This window comes from Gobio gobio (genome assembly GCF_949357685.1).
Source record: "Gobio gobio genome assembly, chromosome: 15".
Classification (NCBI taxonomy): domain Eukaryota; kingdom Metazoa; phylum Chordata; class Actinopteri; order Cypriniformes; family Gobionidae; genus Gobio; species Gobio gobio.
In genome coordinates this window covers 35,872,340-35,887,297 of record NC_137108.1, presented here as the reverse complement: position 1 = coordinate 35,887,297, position 14,958 = coordinate 35,872,340, and the positions used below count along the sequence as shown (strand labels likewise).

Here is a 14,958-nt window from a genome sequence, read left to right as displayed (position 1 = left end):
TATTTAGCATATCACTGTGTGATGACAGATTAGAAAACCTCCTTTTGCAATAATTAGGCAATCAGCGCTACTTCAAATCTTACATTTCATTAACTAGACACTGAGACTGATACGTTTTTCCTGAACTAGATTTCTCTGTAATACTCCTCTGAAAATTGCTAATGATCCCACATCTATGCTTAATTGTGACCGATAATTATCTGGTGCAGAAAAATAAGGACCTTCTCATGTCAACCATGAAGTTTGCCAAGGCCTTGTTTACACAAGGTAAGTGTAATATAATATTATCTGTGTAAAGACTGCAATTTCAACTCAAACAGCACTCAAGAGCCAGACTTATTCAGATTTGTGAACTGATTCTTTGTAAAAGAAGTATTTGGTAAAAAAATGAAAGCTTGACAAGATTAGATTGAGTAAAAAACTTAACTGCAGTAAAAAAATATTCAGTCTAGTTACATGACACAAATCTATCATACACCTTCAAAATATAATACAAAAGTTGCTTTTCCTAACCCCAAAAACAACAACATTATTGGAAATAAAACCTTAATATATAACTTGATTTCATAACATTTCTTGCCAAAAGAATAACAACCTTGCACCCCTTGTTTGAGCATTATAAATGCATGAGTTTGTACCGCTGTGAAGCACCATAAGAATAAGCATCATAAGAAATGGGCAGGGTGGAACATTGCATTGCAAGCGACCTCATGGACCACATGCAGGTTTTCAATAAGCAGGAGAGGCTAAGGTGAAAGACTCCAACAGTATGAAGGAATAAACGAGAACTGACCCCATAATCATGTTGTCACAGTCAGTTGGACCGTGTTAACTGCTCCACTTTGACCTTAAGCAGAGATGACACTGCATGAATGAAACTTGAGTGGGAGAAGGATACATATACGACTAACCCAGCTACAGAAGAAACCTTACTTCCATTTAGATGTGGGCGATATACCAGTTAAGGATAAAGCAGGGCTCAACAACAAAGATTTTGTTTCTGCTGGCCAAGTAGTTCAGATTTATACTTGCTCTATAATTTTTCACCAGCTCCAGCACAAAATGGATACTTTTTCTGCACCATATTTTTGTTTGTCAGAATAAATTCTTTACAAAACAAAACCATTTTACAATAAATGTATTAGGTTAAGCAATAATATCTTAAAATTATAAAAGTCTCTTTTTTGTTTGAATAACCAATATGCCAAGCAGGAAAAACTTATATCATATTATAAATATATTATATATCTAAATGTACATAATAATAAATTATTATTATTACTTTTCATATATTATATATAGCTGCAAGTAGCAATTAAGGGGGCCAAGCACCACAGAGGCAGAATGAAGAGCTAAAAATCAAGGCAGCCAGCATCAGACCAACCGCAAAAAGGATTTGACAGAGCAAAATGGTTGAAAGACCATAAATACAAATCACTTGTAACGTGACATAATTGCTTATTACTTTTGACCAATAGGTGGCACCGAAACAAATGTTCTGGGCTGGATTTCACAAAAGCATTGCAAGCTAGACCGTAGAGAACATTGGTGACAATGGTCTTCAATCAACTTGGGCTCACAATGCTTTTGGGAAATGCAGCCCTAGTGTGGTCAGAATTTGGTGACAAATACAGATCAACCAATATTGATTTTTTTTATAACCAATACTGATACCAAATTAGTTGCATGGTTTGTGTGCCCGATGACTGATATCTATTGCTTTATTTCTGTTTTGACAATTATAACTAGGGATGCACGATATATCGGCAACATATCGTTATCGGCCGATAAATGATTATTTTTGATGTTATCGTTATCGGTCCAATAAGAAAATTTGACCGATATAGTCAAGCCGATAGATAATGTATTATTTCCTTCAGCTGAGACGGACGCGCTGTCCACCATGATGGGTTTGAATTGCTCTAAATATGTTTGGAATCACTTCGAAAAGGAAAATACAGTTATGTGCAACATGTGCAGCGCAAGTCTTCTATAATCTACATAAAATGATAATGAGAATAGAATAGGCTGTAAAAGAGCGTTGTGTTTCAGCGCGTTTGTTGAGGGAAGAGCGCGCCCACAGAGTTACACCTTCATGACGAGCACAGTCAAGTTCGCTTGTGCATTCACAGCCTTTTGTGCCATTGTAAGTTGTAATATTATATTTATTATTATTCTGTGTATGTAATATCATATAGGATGCGTTTGGTTGAGTTAATAAACGATGCAGTAAAGCACTTCATTGTACCGGTCTTTAGCTTCAGCGCGCGCCCACGGAGTGACACCTTCATGACGAGCACAGTCAAGTTTGCTTGTGCATTCACAGCCTTTTGTGCCATTGTAAGTTGTAATATTATATTTATTATTTTGTGTATATAATCCCATATAGGATGCGTTTGGTTGAGTTAATTAACGATGCAGTAAAGCACTTCATTGTACCGGCGCGCGCATTTCAAACAGAAATGCACAGCATTAATAACTACTGGGACTGTCCTATACATAACACTGCAATGAGAATATTTCTGTTATAAAACGTAGTGAATTCTCTGGGTTTAGTTGTTTTTCAGCGTGCTGTTGTGGGAAGCGTCAACAACGCATTCTGACCAGCACAGTCAAGTTCGCTTGTGCATTCGCGTCATTTTAAGCATATGTAAGTCGTAATATTACGTTTTTGTAGTATAAACATCTGATTAAAGTCATATAGGATGTGTTTCGTTAAGTCAATAACCCGCAGTGCTTCACTGTACCGGTGATCATCTTAAGTTTCAGCACGCTCTCAAACAGGGGAAGAGCATCCACAGGAGTTATAACCCTTCACCTATGCGTGATTTTGTGCTAATATAAGTTGTAATATTATATTTATTTTGTATAAATATCTGATTGTTCTCATATATGATGCATTTAGTTGTTAATTAAACTTCTAAGCGCTTCAGTTTATGGTTGTTCGTTCATTCTCTCCAGCTTCAGCGCGCTCTCAAACAGCAACATTATTCCTAATAGACTAGACTAATATTACAGATGTTTACTATTACTGTAATATTAAACATATTTTTTTTTTTCAAAAACACAGAAGCATTATTTTTTATAATTAGCACTTTTATTGTTCTCGTATCATTTCCATCAACAATATGGTTTGATTAAAACCATTTCTTTATCGTCTGTGCGGAGGTTATTTCATGCACTTGCATTCTGATTCTTTATTATGCAGCCTAAGTAATGCTGTTCAATTACTTGTTTGCATTATTTAGGTATATTATTTGTATTTTTTAGACAATATAATTTTTGGTAACATTTTACAAATAAGGTCTCATTTTATTAATGCATTAACTATCATGAACAAACAGAGAGCAATAACCTTTGTTTCTTTTAGTAATAAAATGTTTGTTTTTTGTAACAGTCCATTCACAGTTCATACCTAATGTTAAAAGACACAACTTTGGGTCTGAATATGTTGAGATTAACATGAACTAAAATTAATTGGTTGGTTAACTAATACTAACAAAAATTAAACCTTATTGTAAAGTGTTAAAAAAAAAAATTTGGCCATAGGAGTGTAAAATTAATTTGAAAAGGTAAGGAATCTCACACTGGTTCAAATAGGCTACTGTAGTGTATAGGTTTGATTTATGTTGAAGTGTTTGGGACATGGCTTTTAATGGTGAGCCTTTTGTTTTTGTAATCAGGCTCTCAGAGTTTATTAAAATTTGTATTTAGATTTATCGGCCAATATATCGGTTATCGGCTTTTAAATATTAAGAATTATCGGTTATCGGTATCGGCCAAAATGTTCATATCGGTGCATCCCTAATTATAACAGCAGCACTGAACCGAACAAACAGTTTTTTAACACTTTTTAAAGGAATTAAAAGAAAAAGGAATTTGAAAAAGGATTGAGGTAAAGATTACAAAAAATACTGTGGTTATTGTTCAGAAAATTCTGTGTGAGGAGTAAAAGGAGGACCTTTTCCTTTTCATAAATATCATCCACCCCTCCATTTCCATTACTACACAGACAGCAATCAGACTTTTGACTATTCAAAAGGCAAATGACATGACGTGAAGGTCAGCTTACCATGAACTGACAACTCGAATTCAGGCTGCCAAACAATGAAATGTTATAGGGATAGTTCACCCAAAAATGAAATGTGTAATTACTCACCCTCATGTCGCTCCAAACCCATAAGACCTTCGATCATCTTCGGAACACAAATTAAGATATTTTTTATGAAATCTGAGAGCTTTCTGACCCCTCCATAAACAGCTATTTAATTTACACTTTCATGGTCCAGAAAGGTAGTAAAGACATTGTTAAAATAGTCCATGTGACTCCAGTGGTTCAGCCTTAATGTTATGAACCACTGGAGTCACATGGACTATTTTAACAATGTCTTTACTACCTCTGAGCCTAGAAATTGGTCGGTGTGTTGCCATCTATGTGGGGTCAGAAAGCTCTCGGATTTCATCAAAAATATCTTAATTTGTGTTCCGAAGATGAACAAAGGTCTTAAGGGGTTTGGAACAACGTGAGGGTGAGTAATTAATGACAGAATTTTCATTTTGGGGTGAACTAACCCTTTAAAAGACGAGGGAACGCTCCTTTCAGTTGAACAGGAAGTAGTAATATTTATGAGCTGGCTAATGGAGACAAATATGAAGAGGTCACAAACGACAGCGTTGCAGTGGCATCAGTGATGCTAACCAGACAGCTAAAGGTGAACACCACCACAATACCTGGTGCCATTTTAAAGCACCCTAATTAACACAAGACTTCCCACTATTCTTTAACAATATTTGGAAAAGGTTACACTAAGCACAGTAAAAAGATGACCTGTGCCTGGCCTCCTTTCCTCCTTTTTGAGACTAATTAATCACATGACTTATATTCAAGGCCAGGCAGAGGCAACAAGAGACCTGTGGTCCCTGAAACATTATAATTCTCCTCATATCCTCCAATAAAAGTAGGATCTCATTCAGATATACAAGAGAGCGGCTCAACTCCACAGGCAACTCAGAGATAAGTGGCACTCAAATGCTTCTTCAGATCAGAATGCCCGTCACAGACAATGCATCCGCGGTCAGGGAGATACAGGATGAAAGCTCAATTAACGGAAGGGTGGATGGATAATGCCATATGGATAGAGAGAGCGGAGAGGGAGATAAGAGGGATTCAAAGAAAATAAGGGAAGGTAAAACAGAAATATGAGCTTTGCGTCGCTGCCCTTATTTCTGTTGTGCAAACAGAACATAAGGGTTAGACGTGGGCAATATGATCAAACTCATTTCACAGTATGATTCATTTTATATAAGAGATGGGAGGGGGGGGGGGGGGAAAGATATTTTCAAAATGTGGCAATATATTTAATGTAATACTGCACTGATATTCTCACTCATTTATATTAGGTTAACAAACAGTTTACTATTTATAAATAAAATACATTTATATAGCTTTTCTGGCATATTTAAATGTATATTAATTATATTATAATTAATTACATTATATTAAAGAAATTGTGTATATGAATTGGAACCAATACCATTAAGTACATGAGTCTTCTTCCTGACTTGTTAAAGTCCTCCTCTGTAATTTTTTATAACACCCCGATTCTTTGTTGCATGTAAATAACTTAAATAGTTCCCGCCCACTGATAGCAGCAAAAGTGCACCTACCACAATATATACAGGAACAGCACAAAAATCTCTACCGGTCAACACATTTCGCCTTTCATTCCAGCCCTAATAGCAGGCTGTGTTATTTGCTATAGAGAGGTTGAAAGAAGTGCACAAGCTAAAGCAAGAAAGAGAAAAACGATAGACAGAAAATACACTAGAGGAATTAAGAGTAGAAAAGCAGAACAGGAAACGCAACACTCCAGCATCCAAAAATGAGAAAGGACAGAGCAGGCTCGGGGCAGTGTGCTGGATCTAAATGAGACACCCAGAGAACCAAAGTGTGTGTGTGTGTGTTGCACTGAAATTATCTGGACATGAAACAATTACTCATTTGAGCTCTCAAATCAATGAAGCCCCTAGCTGGAAACACAGGAAAAAGCTATTTGAAAGCAAGGTGCTCTCAGAGTTTTTACAATTTCCAAACATTTATGGAGCTCAGTTAAATCCCCAAACCTTTTTTTAAATGGTGTTATTTACAGAAACTTTCCTTGAGTATTAATAGAAACCAGCATTCATGACAAAACCAAACACCTGGTGCAACTGCAGGTAAAATCAAGTTTCAAAACCTGCAAATCCCATGTAGGTGTTTATTTTAGCATGCTGAAAGTTTTATATGTTTGAAGTTCTAGAAGCATGCTTACGTGTTTGTTGTCCAAAGATTATATTTGCATGATGAATCAGCAGCGATTGGCTCAAATGCAAGACTAGGCCCAATCTGTGCACAGGAAACCAATAACCCAGAGGGACCTCCATCCCAACCTCTACAAAGGGACTTGAGCACTCTCTGGCAGTTAAAAGCTTCTCAACATTCATACGACTAAGAGTAAAAAAAAAAAAATCAATCTGAGCCAATGTACGCCAGCCAGAAAAGAAGAAAAAAAAAATCTCCTGCATTTCAAAGTAGATTACTGAAAGAGCGCACACAATAGCCTGAGAGGTGTCAATGCCACACTTGAGAGGACAGAGGCATGCGTGCAAGAAAACAAAAGGTAAACACTAGGAATCACAACAATCCAATGTCTTATTCACAGCTAAACAAAACGGCATGAACACACAGATATAATTGTAAAAATGCACTCAATAGGTTACATCAGAATCTATTTGAACGCTCCACAATTGCACAAAAAGGCAGAAAAGGCTATGACAAGGATTGGCAGAAATGACAAAATCCGTCTGACAACAGGCCAAAAAAAATATATATATATATATATTTTATACACAGACAAATATTTTGCACACCTATTCACAAATATCCTAATGTATAGCAAATTTACTGCTGAACAACTCATGTCGGTGTAAAACAAACAGTAATGGAAATGTAGAAATCAAAGCTTAAAGATCCAATCTCCTCCCGAAAAAAGCCCATTGGTGCCTCAGTGACTACTTCACTAAGAGAAGCTGTCAATCATGACGTCACGTCCCCGTTTTTATAGCATCAAATAACTAACTAAAACCAAACCCACTTGCGTGACATCAGCATGATAAAAAACATCTTTGGAAAAAATGTATTTGAAGTGTAATTTGATTGTTTAGTTTGTCTCGCATCCCATTAGAATAGATGTAGGGGAGGGGTTTATGAGCTATACTGGGACCAACCACTTGGGGGCGATCGAGGCGCTTTGGCTTCACTTTCCATTGGTTGGTTAAACCAATCCTACTCTTTTAGACAGCTCAAACAAGCAAGGACAGGAAAAATGTATTTAACATTGGAAAGAAAAAGAAAAAAACACCAGCATTAACAGATGCCAGCAGATTTGCCCAAGTGAGCAATAGCATTAGACGAACAAAGCAGCATCATGGTAAAATTATCATGCAATTTAAGATTTAGAACATGCTGTGTTTTATGAACGCCTCTGAATGGAAATCGGCTAATGACACTGGCATGATTGGCTGAGCTGAGCTATCATATGTATATGGTTTAGAAAACTATACCAATACATTTCAGAAAGGCTAAAATAGCAATGACCCATTAGCTAATTAAATCTACTCTTGCAAGTGGTGCTTATATAGTCATATAGTCACTTACTCCATATAGTCAATGCAACCCCGATCAAATAAAAGCATGTGCTTTAAGGGGAGTTCACACATATAGTTCACAATAATTGGCTGTAGTTCGCCAAGACTCTGTGCTGCTTGCTAGTAGGCGTTCTTACTGGTCTGCAGTATTCAACCATCAGGCGGACAGTAAAACCTACTTCCTACACAAAGATGTTGTCTGGCCAACATATAAAGCAACCAAACAAGTTTATTTTGCGCTTGCGTGCAGACCACAAAGAGGAAATTCAGTTCTGCTCATGGATGTCCAGTTAGCATGCTACTACCGTTTCTCAACTGCTAAAATACTAAACCCCATTTTCTGAAGCAAATGCTCAGTAGCCTAAACATATTGGTCAAATAAATCACTCTTTTGGCAAAACCTTAGACAAGTTCAGGTAGTTCGACACCATTTGCAAAACAGACTCACTCAAGCACATTTCGCAAAAGTTAAACAACTACAAAAGTTGTCACCGTTTTTACACAACTCAATTGTTCACACTTGCTTCTAATGAGGTGATCAAACCAACTGTGTAAAACATAAGCCAGTTCTGAGTGCACATGTCGCACAGGTTGATAAACAATGAATGGAAATCATCAGAGGGAGAGGCGGAAGAGTAAGCGGTGGTGGATGAGGAAAGAGGATGAGGACAAAAAGAGCTAAGTGTGGAGTGTCGTCAAGGCTGGAACCGGGACTACAGAGTGTCTTGCCAATCAGATTAGAGGTTGTTAAATCGAGAAAGTACAGCGATGTGTCAGGATATGGATATGCCACTAAAGTTAAAAAAGTTAATGCCAAGAATTCACAACAACGAAACTAGCAATAACCTAAGATCTAAATCTGGCCACTGAATGAAAAAAAAAAAAAAAAAAAAAAAAAAAGTTTTCTACAAGATTAAAGTGCATAGAAACCACCAAAATTATGGCAGCATTTTTTATTTTTTTTTGTGTTCCATCATAAATCAAATACACAAATAATACATGACATTACACGCTGCAAACTGTGTAATGATTAGTGATCCACCGAAATGTATGCACTCTTATGTTCAGGGTGTCGTTTTCACAGGTAATACATTAAAGGACAACTCCGGTGAAAAATGAACCTAGGGCTAGGGGTAATGAACACATGGTTACCGAGTAGATTGTTCTCTGGGATGTGTTTTCATGAAAATTGAATGTAAAGGGTTTTATCTCTAAAAACAGATTAGCTTATAACGCTAGTATATGGGGCATAGAATAAGTCAAATTAAATCGCTAGTTAATACCACTAACAAGGCTCAAAATAGCCTCACACTAACACGGTAGCATAATGCGGGTCCCTACATGCAAACCGAAGCATTGAGAAATTTGTAAGCGTACAAACAGTTTAATAAGAAGATACTTTATAAAGACAGTACATTACACGTATACAGACGGGAGCCATCTTGGAAAACAGTCTCGACAAGTCGGGCCACGAACGCTGTGCTAAGTGATGAACTGTGACTTAGAATCTCATATGGTCCTTTGTTTTCCGGAAGAAAGCACTGAACGCAACAGAGAAAGAAAAAAAAAAAAAAAAAAACTGAACGCAACAGAGACCAGTGCTTCCAAAGGATACACACTAAAGAGATGGCGGATTATTCAACCGTGGCTCGACTTGTTTCCAAGATGGCTCCTGCCTGTATACGCGTAATGTACTTATAAAGCATCTTCTTATTAAACTGTTTGTACACTTACAAAGTTCTCAATGCTTCGGTTTGCATGTAGGGACCCTCATTATGATACCGTGTTAGTGTGAGGCTATTTTGAGCCTTGTTAGTGGTATTAACTAGCGATTTAATTTTACTTAATATATGCCCCATATACTAGCGTTATAAGCTAATCTGTTTTTAGAGATAAAACCCTTTACATTCGATTTTCATGAAACTGCATCCCACAGAACGATCTACTCAGTAACCATGTGTTAATTACCCCTAGGTTCATTTTTCACCGGAGTTGTCCTTTAAACTATTTGTAGTAAAGTTCTTAAGCAATGAGCCGCCTCTCAATATTTATTCCAGCTGAACATCTGACATTTCTACTCTTGCATCATTTTTGGTAGAGCTGCACGATTCTCCCAAGATAATTTACTAGATTTTCTGACTAGTGTCAGAAATGTTAATTGCTGCAGTCTATTAATCTGAATTAATTTAAAAAATATAAATAAATAAACAATTTGAATAAATGATTCAATGACTCGCTCATAAATACTTCACCTGTTGCATTACTGGACGGGGCTCTAGATTCATTCTTCCCACTAGTTGCCCGTACGACTAACTTTCTCAGTTGGTCGCACCGACTTACAATTTGATCGAACCCTTTTATATATAAACAATAATGACCTTGCATGATGAATCGTTCTCTTGATTTATATATGCTGGTTTTGCATTGATGTAAAGATTGAAGTGACTAAAGGCTTGATATTTGCTAAATATTTTAATCTGAGCGTTGCTTCCATTGCTTTCCACATTAGTAAAATATTAATCACACATAACATATAACAAAAGTATTACTGCCATGGGTGTTATTTTATTGAAGTAATATTTCTAAGAAGAAATATTATGCGTCATGCCCTTCATGTGACACACTGCAGCCACAATAGCGCTGTATGACAGATGTATCGCTTTTATTTCCTATTTTTTTTCAAAATATTCACAAACTTGCTGGCTATGTTATCAACTACCTGATATTCCAATTCTCAAATACATGCAAGTGAATGTGTTTTGTTAATATAATGATCATGTTGGTTGATCTATAATGCGTGATGGGCGTCGCCATGCTAGTTTGCGCCGCAGTTCAGGGAATCCGATCTGTCAGATTTTCAACACGTCAATTCATCCACTTCTCCTCAAATACATGAGTAAGTAAATACACAAGCAAGTGGCTGGTAAAGTGGGAGAAGAATAGAGTAAACTTTATAGTTACTTATGCGTATCTGATATGTATACATCACGTCGTCAATGGATTGTCATTGCGCTCTTCCATAGAAATCACTGTGTATTTTACAAACTATAAATGTATTGTTTTGCTAGTACTTGTGTATGCTATTTAAATGTGTTAAATGTTAAATAAACCTTATGTGGTTGAAAACATTGAAGAGTTGTCATTAAGCGCTGAGCGTGTCCATCTCTGGCTCAGCGGAACCCAAAGAGCAAAAGCATTACTCGCACACGCACCAATGCAACCGTGTGAAATTTTAACTGTCCTATTATCAAATACGTATTGCATTTGCGACCATTTTGGTCTCAATCTGCATAGACTGTAAACAAATATGGATGTAGTGTCCGTGACGTCACCCGTAGGTTTTTGAAGGGAGTTTTTGAAGCCTCAAAATCGGCCATTGCCATCTTGGCAGCACGTCACTCCCGAATAACTGAAAATGGGCAAAGAGGCAGGACGTGGATGGAACTGAGGTGACGTGATGACTAACAGACAGCAGACAAACGGCAATCCACCTGTCACTCAAAGTGGCCACGCCCCTTAATTATGCAGAATGCTAAGGCTTTATATAATGTAAATGAATTAGTTATAAAAATAAAAATAAATCACCCCCCCTCACAGTCGTCATGAAGGGCAAACTTAGCCATATAGAATTTGTACCAGGCTGTAAACATGTTTTTTTTTTCTGTTGTAAATTTGGGCATTTTTACATGGAGCTCAATGAGTTTCTGCTGAACTTCAGAAGTTGATTTGCTCTATGTCTATCCTTCCGTAGACATCAGTGTTTATATCCGAACTATAAACTTTTATCCTAGTACTTGTGTGATGATTTGAATTATTATAAAAGATATAACGATACTAGTGTGGTTGAAAAGACTTTGTGAAGCCGTTTCATACTTACACATGACACCTGCTCTCTCTGGGTCAGCAGCAGCAGATTTCAATATTTCTGTATGATTTTGTCAAAGGTTTAATAGACAATGGTGTATCGTTGTCATATAGGAAGGAGATTGCGTGGGTGTTTGAATCGAGATCTTAACGATTAATCATGCAGCTCTAATTTTGGGTCACTGTGAAGTGTGTCTGCACTGCTGACATGTTTACCTCTGTGGCTTATCCACATTGAGTGCACAAAATAGACACTGGCAGTCAAAACGCTTCATCACAGAAGTGTTCATTAAATGTTACTGTTTCGGTCAATGATTTCAGCCTTCCAATACCATTTCAGATGAAACCAAAAATGTATTTCTTTGCCGTTTTGGTCAAATATTTCAGTTGTAACTGAAATTTCAGTGTAATGACCAAGCTTTACAGCACCTAAAAAGAAACTAGACAACAACAAAACCTACACTCTAGCATGTTCCCCTGCTTTGCATGAGGATGTTCTTCTGTTGAATATCATTAATTTTAGCCTAGGAGGCAGGTTAAGAATTAGTTTGTTTAAGCACATAGATAACACTGTTTGATCTTCCATTCAGACTAATGAATGCAGAGCACCATGACCGTCAACATTAGCAGTTATGACTGCAAATCTGAAAATTGGGACCATAATGTCAGGATGTTCCTGCTGTTATTCTCTTAGAGAAGAAATGTAGCATAACCACTGAAATGCAATCTAACACATGCCTGAGTATACCATTAATGTGTTTAAAGAATCTGTCATGGTGAGAAGCATGACTATAAAAAGTTTCCGATTACGATAAAATAAGAAGTTGACCTAAATTCATCCAGCCTCATTTACCACCACCTTGAGACTTTATATAAGAGTTAAATAAACAGGTAGCCCATGTCTTCACTGCTCTTAACAGAGGATATAAGGAAATAATTGACAGTTTGTCTCTATATGCTGAAGAAAAGGAAGTAAATGCTTTTGAGTCTCAATTTAATGCAATTACTGCACAAAGGGGTTTAATTCAAACCTATGATTCATGAATGGATTAAACATTTTAGTGCTAAAAATACAACATTAGCTCTCAAGCAGAAGTTAAGAGCTTACATTTGACAGCTCTGCGGATCAAAAGAATTACTTATCTGCAAATCTGACATTGTTATGAAACAGATTTTTGTGAAAGAGCCACATATGCACACATTTATAGTACCAGGAGGTGATAATACTGCACGGCAAGTCATTTTAACACTTATTTCTTTAAACTAAACATTTTGTGTTACTAAAATCAGCAATCCATGTTATTTTATATAGTGGTGACAATGATTCTGTTATTACAGATTATCTTATATTCACTATATAATTACTTACTAGTGAAAACAGCAACAGACAGAATCCATATTAATTAAATGTGATCCCATAGTGAGTAATATCTTGAATTTTCCCAATATATATTACACGTTTCTAGTAATTTCCCCAACAGTGAAAAGTGCACATTTGTGAAGCGTGTATCATATTCACTTCTCACTAGTACCCATTCCAGTTTTACCATTTACTAATCACAATGAACTAGGAATCATAAAGGATTTTCTAACTATCTTGGAGACAAGTATCCAATGAGAACGTTAGGTACTAGTATGTAATCAATATGCAAAAGTACATAATTGAATAGATAATACAACTAATGACGTTAGTTAGCTTTTAGACACCTTTGAATTATTTACTATTAATTGACACATAAATAGTAACAAAAATAAATAATAAATATTTTCTAAGCATTTCCTGATTTGGATTTATAGGACACCTTGGAGTAATTCATTATACCTCAACAAATAGTAATCAAAATAGCATATGGCTAAAGCGATCACAATCAATTTCGTTTATCGTAAATTATATTAAAAAATGGAGGGCAACTGCCATGCGGTTACGTGTCAAAATTGTCAAGCATGGACGTGGTACGCACAGAGACAAAACGCTTCCTGAGACAATTACACTGAGATGAATGAAGGATCGCAGCGACACTGTGCAGCCCGTACGGACATTTCATTTAATGCGAGATAAATCGTGCATTACTTCCCCAAACGTCAGATTATAAATGCGCCACAAACCCTCCCGCCTTGTTACTCACCAAGGGTCAAACTCGTGGATGATGCTCTCGAAGCGAATAACTGCGAAAAGTCGAGAGCTGAACCCTGCCAACCAGGCCAGAAAAAGAATGGTGAACGACAGCAAAGACTGCCATCCCGCCGGCTGCGTCAGTCCACCGGACAGGCCTCCGCCGCCGCATACAGCCGGGGAGTTGGGCCGTCCGTTGCCCGAGACCGAACCTCCGGCGTTGGAGCTCGCTTTGTGCTTACAGTCGGAGGCGGTGTGGTGCTCCGCCATGTTCTGGAGGATTTGGTTAGGAAAGCACTTCCCACCGCCACGCACCCCTCTTTCCACCAACCCGCTCCCTCCTCGGCGCCAATATTTCTGCGCAACCAGGCCGTTGCTCCAACTGCAGGTATTTGGCGTTGTGGATTAACAATTTGGATTTATTTGCAGCAGATTCCGCGTATGAGTGGCATGCTAACCGGCTTGTACCATTCAACACACGAGATCCACTGGTAGGAGGGGGTGAACAGGGCGGTTCTGTTCCATACACAGCAGGAAGAATCTCTCAGCCTCTCATAGCGAGACAGGTAGAACAAGGCGGGTCACACGCGCGACCTTTTCGGCCAATCCGCTGCAAGCAAACCACTGACAGAAGCCAATGGGATTACGCACAGCCTGGAACGTTGACAAACAAAAACGGAAAAACGTTGACAAGAGGTTAGCCAATCCTGTCCCAGGTTTTCAATAACGAGCACTCGTTTGAGCCAATCAACACGAACGACCGTCGCGGCGCTGTACCGCTGTACACCAATGAAATAAATGAATTTTGCATCAGAAAACTGCCTTCATATAGCTGCAGGTCACTACGCAAGCGATATTTTTTATGCGGATGTCATGTCAAACGATTGATTTGATATCACGACATAAAGTTTGTTCCAGTCATTTATTGCGTTTATCGCGAAAAAGGCTCATGTTTCACTCAAAAATGAACGTCTCGTCCTAATTTACTCACCCTCATGCCGTTCCATAGGAGCTTTTAGGCATAACTCTATTGTATGGGTAAAGAGAGTATTTGGCTGATGAATATTTTTGTTTCACGGAAGAAAGAAAGCTATAAAGTTTTAGAACGACATGAAACATTATTAACCGTGTAGGCTATATTACATCTGACTGCATACTTAGCATGTGTCTATATTTGTTACTGGGGCCTGCTTTTGGACACAGTTTGAACACATATTGCACAATAATAAACCGGGAAGCTGCAGCAGTAAAAGATTTAATAATGGCGTCAGTAGACCAGCTAAACAGGGCCCTGA

General features: G+C 37.5%; 1 protein-coding gene across 1 annotated transcript in view; it reads right to left on the bottom strand.

Annotated features, from left to right (window-relative positions):
* Window positions 1-14,236, bottom strand: part of stt3b (STT3 oligosaccharyltransferase complex catalytic subunit B) — a 57,232-nt gene extending 42,996 nt beyond the window's left edge. The window contains exon 1 of the mRNA XM_079836884.1: window positions 13,677-14,236. Within this exon, the coding sequence (XP_079693010.1) occupies window positions 13,677-13,933 (257 nt within the window). The 5' untranslated portion in view covers window positions 13,934-14,236. The remainder of the gene's footprint in view (window positions 1-13,676) is intronic.
* Window positions 14,237-14,958: the final 722 nt, after the last annotated feature.